Source organism: Myripristis murdjan, chromosome 1, assembly GCF_902150065.1.
Source record: "Myripristis murdjan chromosome 1, fMyrMur1.1, whole genome shotgun sequence".
Taxonomy (NCBI): Eukaryota; Metazoa; Chordata; class Actinopteri; order Holocentriformes; family Holocentridae; genus Myripristis; species Myripristis murdjan.
In genome coordinates, this window is record NC_043980.1 from 21090894 (window position 1) to 21107990 (window position 17097).

General features: G+C 41.2%; 1 protein-coding gene across 2 annotated transcripts; it reads left to right on the forward strand.

The window, feature by feature from the left end:
- The first annotated feature begins 220 nt into the window (after nucleotides 1-220).
- On the forward strand, nucleotides 221-13656 carry ankrd49 (ankyrin repeat domain 49). 2 transcript variants are annotated; one of them, XM_030064009.1, is made up of 4 exons: nucleotides 225-375; nucleotides 2288-2400; nucleotides 3128-3359; nucleotides 13040-13656. In XM_030064009.1, the coding sequence occupies exons 2-4, from the start codon at nucleotides 2372-2374 to the stop codon at nucleotides 13514-13516; spliced, it is 738 nt and encodes a 245-aa protein (XP_029919869.1). In that variant the 5' UTR covers nucleotides 225-375; nucleotides 2288-2371; the 3' UTR covers nucleotides 13517-13656. The 2 variants fall into 2 exon arrangements, with proteins under 2 accessions (XP_029919875.1, XP_029919869.1); XM_030064015.1 differs by lacking the exon at nucleotides 2288-2400 and having other exon boundaries at nucleotides 221-375.
- Nucleotides 13657-17097: the final 3441 nt, after the last annotated feature.

The following is a 17097-nucleotide window of genomic DNA, read 5'->3' on the forward strand; positions in this document are numbered from 1 at the left end:
ATAACTGCATTATGTGCATAATAATGTCGCACAGTTATTTATATTTTGAAACTGGGCACAAAATTGGGGCACAGAATTTAGAAAGAGTTTCTTAGGAAAACGAAACAAAACAATCGTTACGAGGCATTGTACAGACATGGCCTTTCTAAGCAGCTGGGTTTTGTAGTTCTTGCCGCAAAATAATCAACCGCCACCTACGGGAAGAAGAACTACATATCCCAGGCGCCTTAGCGAAGCGTCAACTACGGTCTGTTTTGAAGCTGGAAATCTGGCAGATGAATTTCAGCTTGTACGTTATTGCTTAGGTTTTCTTGAGCAACGAAAGTGTTTGACCTTGACGTGGGAGGTGCTGCTGTGATGTTGGCTCCAGAAGTTGTATGTAACTTTAACCTTAATACCATGTTGGTGTATACGACGGTTCTGTGTAACGTTAACCTGAACGCCGTGACGGTGGCTAATGATACAGTTGTTAACATCGACTTGAACGCCGTCACGGTGGCCACGGCGGTTGTCTGTAACGTTAACATAAACGCAGCGTACGTGTCGGCAGCAGTGGTCAGTGTTAACCTCAATGCTGTAACGGTGGCTACGGCGGTTGCATGTAACGTGAACCTGAACACCTTGACGACGGCCTCAGCCGTTGAATGTAAAGTTAACCGGAACTCGGTAACGCTGGCCACCGTGAGTGTATGTAACGTCAATCAAAATGCTGTGATGCTGCCAGGCTTTATGGCCATGGATGTGCTGGAGGGGAAATTATAAATGGCATGTTATAGTTCCTCAGTGTCATCCAAAATGGGGTCAAATTGCCCCCAAAGATAATAGGAGGGTTAAAAAAACAAAACAAACAAACAAACAAAAAAACACGTTGCTGTGGTCCTTGGAAAACTTCTTGCATTTGTGCTATGATATTTTATTTAGATAAAGCTACTGTTTTAATGTGATATCATGTAATATACCACACAAATCCTACTGTACATGTATCCAAGAATACCAGGCCTCTGGGGAACCATGTTTACCTATGCTGTCTAAAGACCTAAATTAAGATAAAAGAAAAAAAAAAAAAAAACAACTAAAAATCGTACCATTAGAATACCACAGTAAGTAGGCTATCACACAGTAATGGCAGCAATAGCCTACCTATATTGCTGTGGTCAAGCACAGTGCAGTAAATTGCCATAAGACTCATTTGCAAGGGAGGACACAGAATGTGGCCTCATGAAAATGAAAATATTTGTAACCCGAGGTTAAAAGGTTCAGTCACAGCACAGAGGTAATTTGCCTCTGTGAAATCTAATGCACAAAAAGTGTTATTTCACTCAGTTTCAGTGTTTCGGTGTACAGTTTATTTAAGTGCAGCCCCTGTGTTTACAGTTTGGTAAATTTGTGAAAATATCCAGTGAAAAATAGACAACTGTTGAAGACTGGAGAAAACATCTGAATAATTTATAGGGAACTTAATTTTGAGTGTGCATGCTCAAGTATGTGCAAAAATATTATGGACTACAGCTAGCTTTAAAATCCTAATTTTGACTTGCTCAGATCTTGTGTGTGAATGTAGCTTTTGTCTGTGTTGGCTAATGAGACAGCATGATGTTAAATTGCATGCCACAGTTGGCCCTTAAAGCTACAATATTCAACTTTGCCGTGATGTAGCAAAATTTAAGGCTGACACACTCAGTGGCCACTTTATAAGATCCACCTGTACAGTCTAATACAAACCAATACAACTGTTCTGCCATGAAGTTTACTTTTCTGATGAGTTCTATGTTTGGCATTGAGCTCATAGTTAGTGCTGCTGTTGGACTGGACTGCATTTTATTGAGAGGTGTTTCTACTATTCTGTCCCCCTCATGTATACAAATAGGAAGGACAAAAAAGTTAGAGACACCCCTCAGTATAATGTAGTCCAGTGCAAGCTCTGCAAACTACAACTTCAATAATAAACATATAATTAAATTTACACATTCTCGACAATGTGAACAAAAACTGAACATTATAAATTTTATTAAAAGCTAGAATTTATGGCAGTTGCAATGAACTGCATTAGATTGTACAGGTGGACCTAATAAAGTGGCCACTGAGTGTACATCATAATAAGCTGTGATGATAAACAACACGTATGAGATTTTCCATAAAATATCTCCATTTTGCTTGTTATCAGACTAGACAGCAGAATTCTGCCTCACAACATCACAGTATCACCATACCATGACAATATGAAAAAGATAAGATTATTCCTCAGCCCACTGTCTGTTTGAGGCTGAGGTAGCTGGTGTGTTTACAGCTATCACAGATGTTGAAGCTGAAGGAGAGGGCTTTTCAGATTTGTGTATGTGTGTTGGACAACTGAACTCCTGCCAATACAGAGATGCGTAGAGAAACAAGCTACACAGTGATGTAAGTGATTAAATTTTCAACACAATACTGTCGTCATGACAGAAAAAACTAGAAAAATATGGCCGAAGCTTGAAAATATCTCATCCTTTGAGAAGCCGATGGTTAACATAGGCGCAGTATAATTTGAACGTTAAAACAAAACAAAACAAGCACTGATGACGGTGTGTTTTTCAGCAGTTCTTGCAGCACCTTTGAATTCATTGTTTCACATCCTATCGCTGTCCATCTTTGTTACTGTCACTTAACTTGACATCTCTTGGCTGTGGCTGCAGGCCTCACCTCGTTAATCACAGTTCATCTCAATAGTGGCCATGCCTGTATTAACTCCACCCACAGCAAATGGTGTACTCACTCTTTTCTGTAGTGTAATAGCTGAAAATTGCTTTTACTTTAGCTAAACTTGTGCACATACACTTCCCAATTGGTTTTGGTATAAAACTGGTTTCACTATATTATTGAATTGTAATGATTTCATTATTGAAACATTGTAATACCATGTTGGCTTTGTTTATGTTTTCATGGTCTGCAGAGACCTCTGGAAAAACCTCAGGAGAAACTTGCAATGGATGAATGTACAGTAACAAAACTCTCTCTCTCTTCTCTCTCTCATAGTACTGAGTGATAGAAATTTTATTTTTCTTGAGAAATGGTCGATATATCTGGCTGATCCCACATATTTACCTACTCTGGGTGTCTCTCTCTCTCTTTCTTTTGTTCTTTCTGACAGAAATAGAGGATCAATGGAGTTTCCTGAAGATTTTAATCAGCTTGAACTACTGAATACACATGGACACCTGATCCCCCATGGGGCGAGTAGCCTGTGGACCGAGGATGAAGTGGGGGGAGATGAGGTGGAAGAGGAGGAGGGGGAGCACACTGAGGAGTGGTATCTTCAGTGGGAGGAAAAGCTCAAAGACAGTCCAGAGGAGCTCATTTTGTGGGCGGCGGAAAATAATCGCGTAAGTACTTATTTTAATCAGTGTTTTCATGGTGGCAGCTATTAGTGCACTCCTGAAAGCACCCAAAGGATGTACTTCAGGCTTCCACTCACATCATTTTTCTTTCAGTTAATCGATTGACGATTTTACCGATTAGTGGGTTAATAAAAACAATTCAGTTTCTTCCAAAAAATGAATTGGCCATTTCATTTATGTTCATTTTATTTTGACAAACTATATGTCATTGTATAATGCATGTAAACAAATGTTTACACATTAAAGTGCAAAACTGAAGGCTTAAACTGGCAACTCCAACCTAAAAAAATAAATAAATAAGAGGACTTATTGTTTTAAATCTGAAAGCACAGTCAACAAATTCATTAGCATAGATTCATAATTTGAGGGCACAGATTATGAATTCTGATTTTGAAATTGAGAGTACAGATTTATACATGGATCTTTTTTTCTCAGCTGACCCCACGGTGGCTCTGTACAAAAGATAGAAGAAGAAGAGTCTGACTGGTTTAATGTAAAATGATCTGCAGACCAGAGTCCTGTATCACAAAGCAAGCTCAGTTTTCCCTGGACTGCTCAAAGCTATTCGGCTACACTAATCGAGATCATGGTAATCAGGGATAACCAGTATCACGACACTGGCTATCAACTCGCTCACTCGATCCAGGTTTGCCTCATTAAGAGCCGTGAAAGCGCACATATAAGGGGCAGGTTCTGAGGCAGCAGACCAATCACAAACATGGCGACAAGGAAGAACGCACAGCGTATTTCACGGCGGAGGGCAGCGTATTATACTGGAAAACTATGAGGAGGAAAAACAAAATTTACACACTAAATCAAACACCGTGGCTGCCGTGAAGAGAAGGCAGAATGCTTGGCAACGTATGTAACCCCTCAGGGGTTTAAAAGAACATAGGAGCAAGTAAAAACACAAAAACACAACACAAGAACATCATTGCATTTGATAAGTTTGCCTTTTTATCATAGCCTGTTATACAGGTTATAATAAAATAAAGCTGACACCAAAATTCAGTCACATCAGTACATCAAGTTGATAGCCTGAATAAAATCCACTGATTCTTGAGAATTTGGATAAATCATGTCCCACTAAGAAAAATGCTATTTCTGCTGGAAATTTACAACATTTTAATGAATAAAAAGAATCAAGGGCATAATCAGGGGGTCCTTTGCACATTTGTAAGGTTCTTTTATAGGTTTATTTTTAATTTGTATTAATTTAATGATTATATGTTGGCCCATGGCCTACAAAACCAGTTGTCCTCGGATAGGAGATAATCATTTCAACTTGATTAAAACAACAAAAAGTAATAATTTCATTGAATAATATATTTACCACATCAAAAAGTACATCATAATATGTATTAAAAACTACAAACGATGAGTTTTGAACAATATGTACTATTATTTTGTGGTTGCTCAAAATGTGTCCCAGATATTCATCACCACCGTTAGATGTATATTTAAAAAAAAATAATAAAAAAACTACAAGGTCAATTACATTCCTGAGGAGCCCTTTTCAAACCTTCAGCTCTACTGCATGCTTCAAGACCGCTCAGGCTCCTGGAAGTTTTCTATTTTTTCTTAAATCTCTTCATATTTTTGGACACTGCTACTGTCACAACCATAAATTGTCAACACCGTCACTTCTGTATAAAAAATATTAAATTAGATTATGGAATAAATGTATGCTTTTTTAAGAAGAGGTCTGATGCAGGTAGCAACAGGGCGAAAACAAGCTGGCTAATGTGAACAACTCATGCTTATCATGTGAAAGAGCAGGTTTTTGTCACCACCGTCAGACGTCACCACCGTCAGGTTTTCTGTCTGACGGTGATGACTGAAGTCTGAAAAATGCTTATAACAGTGCTCAGGATTGTTATTTTTAGAGTCCAGTGGCGGTGTGCTTTACACCGCTGCATCCGATGCTTTGCATTGTGCTTGGTGATGTAAGGCTTGGATGCAGCTGCTCGGCCATGGAAACCCATTCCATGAAGCTCTCTACGCACTGCTCTTGAGCTAATCTGAAGATCACATGAAGTTTAAAGGTCTCAAGCTATTGACTCTGCAGAAAGTTGGCGTCCTCTGCGCACTATGCGTCTCAGCATCCGCTGACCCCGCTCTGTGATTTTATGTGGCCTACCACTCCGTGGCTGAGTTGCTGTCGTTCCCAATCGCTTCTACTTTGTTATAGTACCACTAACAGTTGATTGTGGAATATTTAGTAGCGAGGAAGTTTCACAACTGGACTTACTGCACGGGTGGCATCCTATTACATTACTATTACAGCACCATGCTGGAATTCACTGAGCTCCTGAGAGCGACCCATTCTTTCACAAATGTTTGTAGAAGTAGTCTGCATGCCTAGGTGCTTGATTTTATACACCTGTGGTCATGGAAGTGATTGGAACACATGAATTCAATGATTTGGATAGATGAGCGAATACTTTTGGCAATATAGTGTACTTTTAATTATCAAATTTCCTTTAATGATCTCTCATGTCTGTTTTCCTCTCCTACAGAGTGTCAGCTCTGTATAGCAGGCAGCTGTTATCCAGGCTGAAGTGCTGCTTCACATTAGTATTACGTCCTTTCTCTCATACAGATAGTTGTCGGCAAAACCTAACGGATTTGATCGGTCCAGGAAAATCCTGTCACGCCGTAATACTCTCCTCACTATTTGGGCTCCTTCTTCAATGGGATTCTCAATTAATTTTCAATGAATGGGCAGGCCATGTTCTGGCAAACAGCTGATTGGCCAGGGGACGGTGCTTTATGTAGGATTCAATCCTATCCTGATAGCCTGCCCCGGAGCAGGCTAGCTTTCAGGACAGGTTCAGGATAGGTTTCCTATCCCGATCAGAGGTGAACCAGCTTTGTGATACAGAAAATCCGGAGTTGAGCCTGAAGTTATCTTGCTAACGCCTTAATCCCGCTTCATGATACAGGCCTCAGGTCTACAAATGATGGAGGGATGTTTGTTGTTGACTGCAGGTAAAGTTTGTCCAGCTGGTAGAAACAGCTGCTCAGCTGGGCGGATGTCCCAGGGACAAACAGTACTGTTGTTCTGACTTTATCAGTCCATTTACTGCCACCACTAAAATGCATTTATACTCAGAACAGAGGAGTGTGGTCTGTACAGTTCGTCACTTTTGTATTTTGCTGGAAGCATTTGGAATTAGACTCCTGCTGTCTGGCACTCAGCTTTCAGCCTGCATTAACCAAGCAGCTGCTTCTAATGAAAATGCTACTTTAGCATTAGCACAAGCCTCAAATAGCTAAACTGCACCATCACCAGACAATAAATCAGTAGAATTTCCGCAGCTTTATACTTCAGAGTTCATCAGCTGGCTCGGTGAGCAGAGCTAGGGAAAAGCAAGTGTGCTCATTTTAAAGATTGTGCAGCCCTTACAGGTGGTCACCAAACCTGTAACTCAGTCTCATTAAAAAGTAAGAGGATCTACCTGGTGGTGTAACCACATACTACAACAAATCTCTACAGGGCATTTCAGGATTTCCGCTACATGTAATTGATGGTGGCGCACTGCCACAGCAAAATAAAAGTCACCACGCTTTCGGAATGTTGATTTTCTTTTTTTTCTTTTTTTTTCGGATGTTAAAACAATTTAAAGTATATTGTATGAATGGATATATATACATATATATAGCCTATATTTGCGCACATATACTTACTATAAATCCGGCTGGGACCCAAAATGGATCGATTAACCGTAGAGCTCTTTTTCAAAAAATCAAGAAAGATAAAGTGCTCTCAGCCAGGCTGCACACTGTGCCATTAGATAGGGATACAGTGACATCTTGAGATTTAAATAAAGTATTTATTTATAAAAACATTCAGTTTTAAGTTGTCATAATTTCACATTTCAATTTCAATCGGTTCTATTATTAATGGCAACTAACAAATAATTGATTAATCATTGACATTCCTGCTTTATATCATGTACTTTTCCTGTACCAGTCGGCCCAAATTTCTTAATAACCTACAGGTGTGGGTGGATGTGTTTTGAGGTCAGGCACCTCAGTTGAATAGAAACAAAATACATCTTGTTGGAATCTTGATGCCTGCTTACAGGTATCAAGTAATGTAGCCTGTAACATGTCTAACAAATTACAGATTGGGAATATGACTTGGCTTCAGCATGAAAAAAATTCCTGTCAAAAGATTTAGTTATTCATTCATTCATCTATTTAGTAATCCATGTAATTGCAGCAGCCTAACCCTAACCCTAGATACACTCACACTATTCTGTGTTTCAGTAGAAAAACATGGCTTCAACTGCATGGTGTGCTATTTTGCTCTTTGCTCTTTGTTTATCTACTCAATATTTCAGAGTTAGTTAGACTGACCAAACTCACAACATGTAATTAACATCGAGTCAATAGTTGTTTCTGTCAGAAATTTAGATGTAGTTTCTTTGTGTGTGTCAGATTACTATGATTATTTAAAAGCTGTGAGGCTAATGATCATGTCTGAAAGTGTGCCCTCGATGAATGCTAATGATCATTTTGAAATCAGGTAAAGCACAGGTGCTCTAAAAGCTATTAAAGGTTTTTACACAGCACTTATATTTTTGATAGTTGTTAGTTTGATAGTTGGTAGTAGATGAATGGACGGTGCTTCTAGCTGTGGCTGTTTAAATGTAACCGAGCATTCAGCTGTCAGTACAGCATGTACATGAGCACACAATGGCGAGAAAGAACACATGAATTGCAGGACACATTTCTGCTTTTATTTTTGCCATTTGTGTAAAAATATGTAGTCATTGAAATAACCAAGGTCCAAGCACCAGTTACACTTGCAAATGTTAAATGCCTGACCCCTATCAACTGTAAACTGTTAAGGTTCAATATGTCTTCTATTTCAGCTGTGCCTTGGTTTGCTGGTGCCTCATCAACTTAAATGGAGCTCTGACCCATAACCCAGTTACTGAGATAGCAGCTTCTAATACACTTTTTGTTGACTCTGTAAACACATTGGAATTCTCAGTGTTAAGCATTGTGCTGTTTCCAGTCTACCTGTAATGTTGACTGATTTTTAATTTGAGCATTTCAGTGAGCTATTGATCTTATGTACTTAAGGCTGGAACATTTCTCTCAAAGGCCAAGGATGTTTATAGGTTACATGGAGCATTTATCAAAAAGCCTAAGGAGTTGCTCAAAATCATAATCTGGTCTACTGATGCAGGAATCTTCCAAACACATGGAATTTAATAGTAATTACATCAGTCTTATAACATGAGCGACCTTTTGTGTTTTAATGACTATATTTCTAGTATTAGTAGTCTGTCCAAAGTAACTGACAACAGATCGACAACAGATTCCTAAAGGAGCCGCAGATTGAATATACCGCAGATTGAATATATCGATGTGCGTTTTTTCCCCCTTTCCTCGTTCATTTGATCTAGGCGGTCGGTGAAAACGTCTAGGCGGTGCGCCTAAGAAATTATAAGGCAGGGAAAACCCTGATCTACATCTGTCAAGTCCGTGGAATTTTGCCTGATAATGTAATACAAAGTTCCAGCATGATTCATTATTTTCAGATATACAACCTGAGACACTGTTTAGCCTAACCTTTAGTGGATTTTTTTTTTCATCTCTTTCTTACATCCTATCTTTTATCTTTTGTCACTTTTTATCTCTCTCATACCCCTTTTCCACCAGGGCTGGTTCGGAGCCAGTGCCTGACTTAGCACCAGTTTTTTGGTTTTCCACCGCCCAAGCTGGGGCCAAACTGGTGCCAAACTGGTTCCAAACTGGTGCTAGGCAAGCACCGACTCCGAGCAGGGGCTAAACAGGAGCCAGAGAAAGAGCCGATGACGCGCGCCCCCGCGTCATTGGTGGGTGGGGTTACAAAACAAAACAGGAACTGCGAACGCTATAAACATAAACAATAATCCCCGAGAAGCCGCGGGTTATACTGATTTTACAACGGCATGGAACGCGGCCCAGCAAATTACATTTAAGGATGAGAAGCACCCGTTTTATAACCAAACATAGCTGTCATTCATTCCGATCACGAATCCGACAGGTAGCCGGCAATAATTGTGTTTTTCGCCTCTGTATTGAAATGTAGGCTTGTAAAGACACAAGCAGTATTTGCATCGCTAATAAATCCAGATCGTGCTCCACCCGGGGCCAGAAACTGTATGGGGAAAGCAGCATTATATGCTTGACTGAGACGCGGCTCACGAACATCATCCCCGACTCACTGATCAGTTTCACCGGCTTCAGGACAGGACGGGCGGACAGAGACAGAGACGCTGCAGCCACTGTATAGTATGAGTGTGCAGTTTTATGTGTGTTGAAGTGATGAAGCTGCCGTGACAATGTAATTTCCTGCAAAGGATTAATAAAGTATCATTCATTCATTCATTCATTCATGATGGCTATTGTGATTCTGAGCGAGCGTCTCGCGCACCCGTCATCACATTTTCCGATGACGTCATGACGTGGCTCTGAATTGGCTCCACTTTGCTCTTGACCGGTGGAAAAGTAAACCGGTTCTTCGTTGGCACCAGTTAAGCACCGGCTCTAGCACCAGCTCCGAACTAGCACCAGGTTTTTTCTGGTGGAAAAGGGGCATCAGAGCACATTTTGTCATGCTAGCTTTTTAGTGTTCAGTTTTAATGTTGGCCCTTATTTAGATCATTGAATTTGCCAGTGATCATTGAAGTGGACATCAGTATTGGTTAAACTTGAACATGTCTCTGAAAATGAGTCAATTGTCATCACTGTCCTTACTGAATAAGCTGCATTTTAGTTATCCCTTATCTAGGTTGTCTTATCCTGTGTCGATATATCAAAATGACATGAGACTTGGCATATAATATGAACACAGAGAGTGGCTTATTATGTGTGTTTAAAATGATTAAAATATCCCTCCTAATAAATAAGTTGAACCACGCTGTGTAAGACATCACAGACACAGGTACTAAATTGGCCCAGAAACTTTATTGGTTATATTTATCCTTGTTAATATATACTTCTCTGACTTCTCTGTTTTCATCAGCTGTGCCATTTCAGTCTTTGTTAGCTATTACCATTGTACTGCATTGTGTTCCTGCCTGTACACTGAGTGATGACGCGTGTGCATAAGAGCTGAGGACAAAACTCTGCTTTTGTTTGTAAATTAAGGTAATCATGTGTGGTCTGCAATGCACTGCCCTAAAGCAAGGTCAAAGACAAAGGTATGCTACTGTCAGATTAATTATGACCAAGTGCACAGAACACAGTTAGATGTGAACGAAATATTTTATGGTCCATCACTAACGTGCCTGTGTGTATCTGTGCCATATATTGACTGTCTCTGCCTGGTATGGATCTGTTGGTCTTTTTAATGCATATTCTGGGTACACTGCTAAACTGAATTGCTCCTTGGGGATAAATAAAGTTGTCTGATTCTGATATATACAACAACAGGCTTCATTAGTTGTGCCACTTTGTAAGTATTTTGTCTCTTAGCTGCAACCCATTAAGAACGGTCTGTTACTCTAAATCCAGTCAGGGATTATTCCGTAATTAATATTGTTTTGTTTTGTTTTCATCTTCATTTGTTCAGGGTTACAACATGCTTTCAGTTTTGGGAAGAATAAATTCAGGGACTTAAAAATTTCATAAAATGAATAAATACCCTTGAAAGGGCTTAAAAAATACAAGATGTCTAGCAGCCAAATTCATCAGTATGACTCATGTCTCTGGATCTCACATATGCCGGGGGATCAATATTTTACATCTTGAAGAAAACCCAATGATTCACGTTTTTTTTAGCAGCTGTTTCATATATAATGATTAAATGATGGTTTCTTGCTGAGCTTGATTGATTGATAGATGGATGGATAGATAGAAAGATAGAACTTTATTCATCGCTGAAGGGAAATTCAAGATGTCTCTGTAAGTCTGGTACCCATTTCTTATGCTCTGACCACAGAACTGGAATGGAGAAGCCGTGGTCATTTTGCCGCCTCAGAATAAAATGTGGTTAGCTGCTAAAGTGATGAATCATGTATAGGGTAGTAATGTGTGTTACTCGCTTGAGAACTGAGAAGATGTGTAATGGCTGCTTGCTGTAAATGGTAATTATACATCAATATTTACCAATGACTGGAATGTGCAAGTAGTTAGTCTGGTGTCAAACAGCCACAGGTCTTTGCAGTGGTAGCAGTTCACAAAAATGGCCGCACCTCCTGTTACTGTTATGTTGACATGTGTACAAAAGGCGAAATACTGTTGGAGTTTTTGCCTATTAGATCCACAGCAGGGTGTTTTTTCTTGGGCAGCATTACAGGGTTGTGCCTGACCATGATGCAACCCAAAGTGAGATTACAGCTGTGGGAAGACATTCTAGGATGAGCTGAAAAGAAGCTAATTTTGTTTAATCAGTGCAGGTGGTGGATCTGTCCGTCGGGAAAGGGAGGTTATCTTATGCTGACTGCTTCAGAGACCTAGGGCCCTATCTTGTGCCACCCGCTATCCGCTGCCACTACCCGCTACCCGCAAATTGCGGATTTAGGAACTTCCGCTATCCCTAAACGGTATCTTGCGCCCACGCTACCCGCTATCCGTTATGCCGACTCCGTCATTTGCGCCTGGAGGTGTGTCCGTGGGCGTGTTTCATGCGCTATCCCTAAAGTTGCTATCTTGCGCCACCCGCCATCCACTATCCCTAAAGTTTGGGCTGTTCGAGAGCGCGCCCAGGCGGCTTCAATGCGCGCCCCGACGGAGCCTCGCCACGCACACGGTCGGACTGATACCGGGACGCCGCCGGAATGGACTGAGTATATTACTCATATAGACTGTTTAGAGGAAAGACTGTTTTAATTGGACACTTACGCCAGCACGTTTTATTGTTTTATCATAAGCCGGCAGCTGTGCTATATTTTTATTTTGAATATTTTATTTGCCCAATCTACCTTGTCAGTAAATTAGTTTACACATAGTTCCACCTCTGCCTCTTGTGTGTGTGTGGTGTGACCCGGGGATTTTACTCAATCAGTACAACCTTGTGACACGTCCACTTGGACACATGTGGCTCCACCTCCCGAATAAACTCGCCTATAATATAATATATAATATGTATATAAAGCCAACTTGCTTTAGCCTCAGTAGAAGCCCTGAGAAAATCTACCTCCCTCTCTCCATCACGGGTTTAGGATTTAGGATTTAGGATAGCGCAGCCTGCCCTTAAAGGCAATGGCACCTGGCACACTGATTGGTTTAACTGGCGTAACGCCCAAAACACGCCTATGCATAATATAGCGGGTAGCGCAGGTGTTTTGCAGATAGCGGGAGGTGCACAAGATAGCAACTTTTACGGGGGAACGCCTCTTCCTAAATCCGAAATCCGAAATCCGCAAATAGCGGGTTTAGGGAGTCTGGCGCAAGATAGGGCCCCTAGGCTCTGACTTACAAATTGTGCACACATGGCAAAATACATTTGGAATTCTAGCTTAAAAGTATAACTGTGACTTTTAGATCTTGTTTTTATGTCTTAGTTTACCCTTCCTGTTCCTGTTATTTTTCTTGAGACTAATTTCATTTTGTCTTTTAAATGTGTAAAGCACATTGCCTTGATTTGATTTGAATGGGAAAGTTCGTCCTGCTCTCATTCAGGTTCTGTGGCTCTCAGACTTTCTGTATCTTTGTTTCAGCTTTCAACGGTCCACAGGTTGTTGGCCTCTGACCCCGCGCTGACACGTTGCTGTGACGAGGACGGCTACACACCATTGCACCGTGCGGCGTACAGTGGCCATGTTGGTGTGGCTTCTGCCTTGCTTGCTGCTGGGTCTCAGGTTAACGCCCGCACCATCGATGGCTGGACACCCCTTCACAGTGCCTGCCGTTGGGGCCGTGTCACCGTGGCAACCCTATTGCTGCAGCACGGGGCTGAACTCAATGCCCAGACCAATGGAGGGCTGACACCGCTCCACTTGGCTGCCTCCTACACCGGCCCCTCGCCAACAGACTCCGCCCACACATTAGAGCTCCTCCTCTCTCAGCGGCACCTGAAGGCCGGGCTTCGCAGCAGCAGTGGGGAAACCGCTACTGAGGTGGCCCGCCGTAGTGGTCCACATTACTTCCTGTTTGAGATGGTGGAAGACTGTGGCAGTGTGCTACCTATCAGCTGACATCACACACACACACACACACACACACACACACACACACACACACACACATACATTTTGTTTTGGAAACATGCACATGAATGTTTATGTGTATTGTATTTGTTAAAACAAACCAAATAAACACCTAATATATGAAGGCAGCTTCTAGAGGCTGGTGTCATTTTTAAAATTTGAAAATCACATGAATTCACCTAGACTGGAAAGAGTACCAAAGCATTTTCTTCCTTCTCTTTAGATAGGTCCTGAGGTTAAGCCAGTGTCCCTCACTTTCATCCCCATAATGACTCACTCAGAGGTTTTGACATTTAATTCACCATCTTCTTGCAGTTGTCCAAAGCACAGTTCCTCTTTATTAATAGCTAAGGAAGGAAATAGTCATACATCAAACCCAACAGTCAAGAGAGAACTGATGTACAATCTAACTTTAAATATTATTTCTTGGATTTCCAATAAAGTGAGCATATTCAGTCACCTGTTTGTCAGATTAATTTCTGTCGATCACTGAAAGATATCTTGGGGAACTGTTCAGCATCTGACTTTTATTGATGGTCATAATCTAAATGGAAAGTGAGCATTCGAAAACACAATCACATGCAAGTACCTTCATACCTTCATGTATTTGTCTCTTTGTCAGCATGCATGCAATTCCCAACTCAGTGCAGCTGAAACTGTACCCCCACTGTGTCATGAACCTTTCATCAGGCCTAGAAACTGTCATCAGCTAACATGTCAACTAAGCCTAAGCTACTGGGAGATGGAATATTACATGTGCTATTAACCGATCTCATTATTCTTGAGACTGAAGCTAGGCCTGTTGATAGACGGATTTCCTCATTTCAGTGTGACAGAGAACCTGTAAAAAAAAAAATTCTATACACACACACAAATATATAATTCATTGTGATATGTTAGTGACTTTTGATTACTGACATGTCTTTGAAGTTATCAGGAAAAACTCCAGAGAGATGTCTACCTCAGTAGTTCACTCACTCAACTTTAGCCTGTTTTCTAAGCACATCCCTTTGAGGCTCAGGCAGGATTGTCATGCAGAGTAGGCAGGCGGCTGCTGAGAGGAGAACATGGATCACATTGCTCTAATAACTTCTGTCCACTGAGTATGTGAACTACAAAATGGAATGGAAATATGAGATCTATTATGTGTGTCTGTGTGTGTTAGGAGGTAGAGCTCAAGGTAACGGTATATATATTGTGTATCTTGACTTGGCAAAAATATGGATCCCAAGTGGACCTGCAAAAATTTAACAACTTGATGTCGTTGGTTTCTGTCTTTTCTCACATTAAATGCACATCACTAAACCACGAACATTAATAATGGTAATGACGGAACATATTCTTAGACAGATATTACCTCCTTGTATTTCAGTGCACACCAGTGGGCCTATTTAAATGCAGTGTGCGTATAAACAAAGCAGTTTATTTGCTGATTTGTGTGCTTTGTTGTGAGATTTCCAGCATGGCTACAGATTGCTATTCCCGTTTGAGAAGAGTGAAAAGCATCAAGCTGACAACACAAGCAAACAAAAAAAAAAAAAAAAAGACTTGTTACTCTAGATGATCAAGAAGCATCATAAATGATAATTCAGGGCTTTAGAAATACAATGCAGGTGTGGGCTCACTTACACTATATTACCAAAAGTATTCGCTCACCTGCCTTTACTCATACTATGAACTGAAGTGCCATCCCATTCCTAACCCATAGAGTTCAATATGATGTCGGTCCACCTTTTGCAGCTATTACAGCTTCAACTCTTCTGGGAAGACTGTCCACAAGGTTGAGGAGAGTGTTTATAGGAATTTTTGACCATTCTTCCAAAAGCGCATTGGTGAGGTCACACACTGATGTTGGTCGAGAAGGCCTGGCTCTCAGTCTCCGCTCTAATTCATCCCAAAGGTGTTCTATCGGGTTCAGGTCAGGACTCTGTGCAGGCCAGTCAAGTTCATCCACACCAGACTCTGTCATCCATGTCTTTATGGACCTTGCTTTGTGCACTGGTGCACAGTCATGTTGGAAGAGGAAGGGGCCCGCTCCAAACTGTTCCCACAAGGTTGGGAGCATGGAATTGTCCAAAATGTTTTGGTATCCTGAAGCATTCAAAGTTCCTTTCACTGGAACTAAGGGGCCAAGCCCAGCTCCTGAAAAACAACCCCACACCATAATTCCTCCTCCACCAAATTTCACAGTCGGCACAATACAGTCTGAAATGTACCATTCTCCTGGCAACCTCCAAACCCAGACTCGTCCATCAGATTGCCAGATGGAAAAGCGTGATTCATCACTCCAGAGAACGCGTCTCCACTGCTCTAGAGGCCAGTGGCGGTGTGCTTTACACCATTGCATCCGACGCTTTGCATTGCACTTGGTGATGTGTGGCTTGGCTGCAGCTGCTCGGCCATGGAAACCCATTCCATGAAGCTCTCTGCGTACTGTACTTGGGCTAATCTGAAGGTCACATGAAGCTCATGTACATGGAGCTCTGTAGCAATTGACTGTGCAGAAAGTCGGCGACCTCTTTGCACTATGCGCTTCAGCATCCGCTGACCCCTCTCCGTCACTTTACGTGGCCTACCACTTCGTGGCTGAGTTGCTGTTGTTCCCAAACGCTTCCATTTTGTTATAATAGAGCTGACAGTTGACTGTGGAATATTTAGGAGCGAGGAAATTTCACGACTGGATTTGTTGCACAGGTGGCATCCTATGACAGTTCCACGCTGGAATTCACTGAGCTCCTGAGAGAGGCCCATTCTTTCACAAATGTCTTGTTTCACAGTCTGCATGCTTGAGTGCTTGATTTTATACACCTGTGGCCAGGCCAAGTGATTAGGACACCTGATTCTGATCATTTGAATGGGTGAGCGAATACTTTTGGTAATATAGTGTATGTAGTTGCAACAACTGATAGGAGGCAGTCACATGGCCCAGTGAATATCATGATAAGTAAATACATACAAAATGAGGAAAACATAAAACCATAAACTGAGATTATGCAGTAATATATACATGAGTATCATAAATGAAAATAGGTACCCATATATAGGAGTTATAGGCTATAGGATTTAAAATTCACCATAGTGGCTAGCCATGGCATAATCACAATTTCATATTCTAATAGCATATTTATGCTCAACAAGGCTATCTCTCAAGTGTCTTTTTGTCCGGCTTATGTAGAAAAAAAATCTTCCACACATGGAGATGAGATGGTATATGGCGAAAATAGGAAACTGTTTTGCTTGCCAGTTCTATTTGCGTTAACTTCAGCAGAACATTTAGATTGAACAATGTTATCACAATGAGAGGGCGATGCATACATTTGCAAAGTGCCAAAAAGATGGTTTGGTCGACCAAGGACCCCTTTTACCTGCTGGAAGGTGTGAACCCATGACTCTGTCCCAAAGACATGGGGCCCTTATAAAAGAAATAATAGGGGGTTCATGGAAAACTTCACATAAAAGTCACAGTCTCTATATCTTTGAGAATGAGATTTATGGACATGGAGGAGTTAACCATGGACTGCCCCTAAGACATTTATGCTGTGTTGTGTCTCTAAACATGTGACTGTACT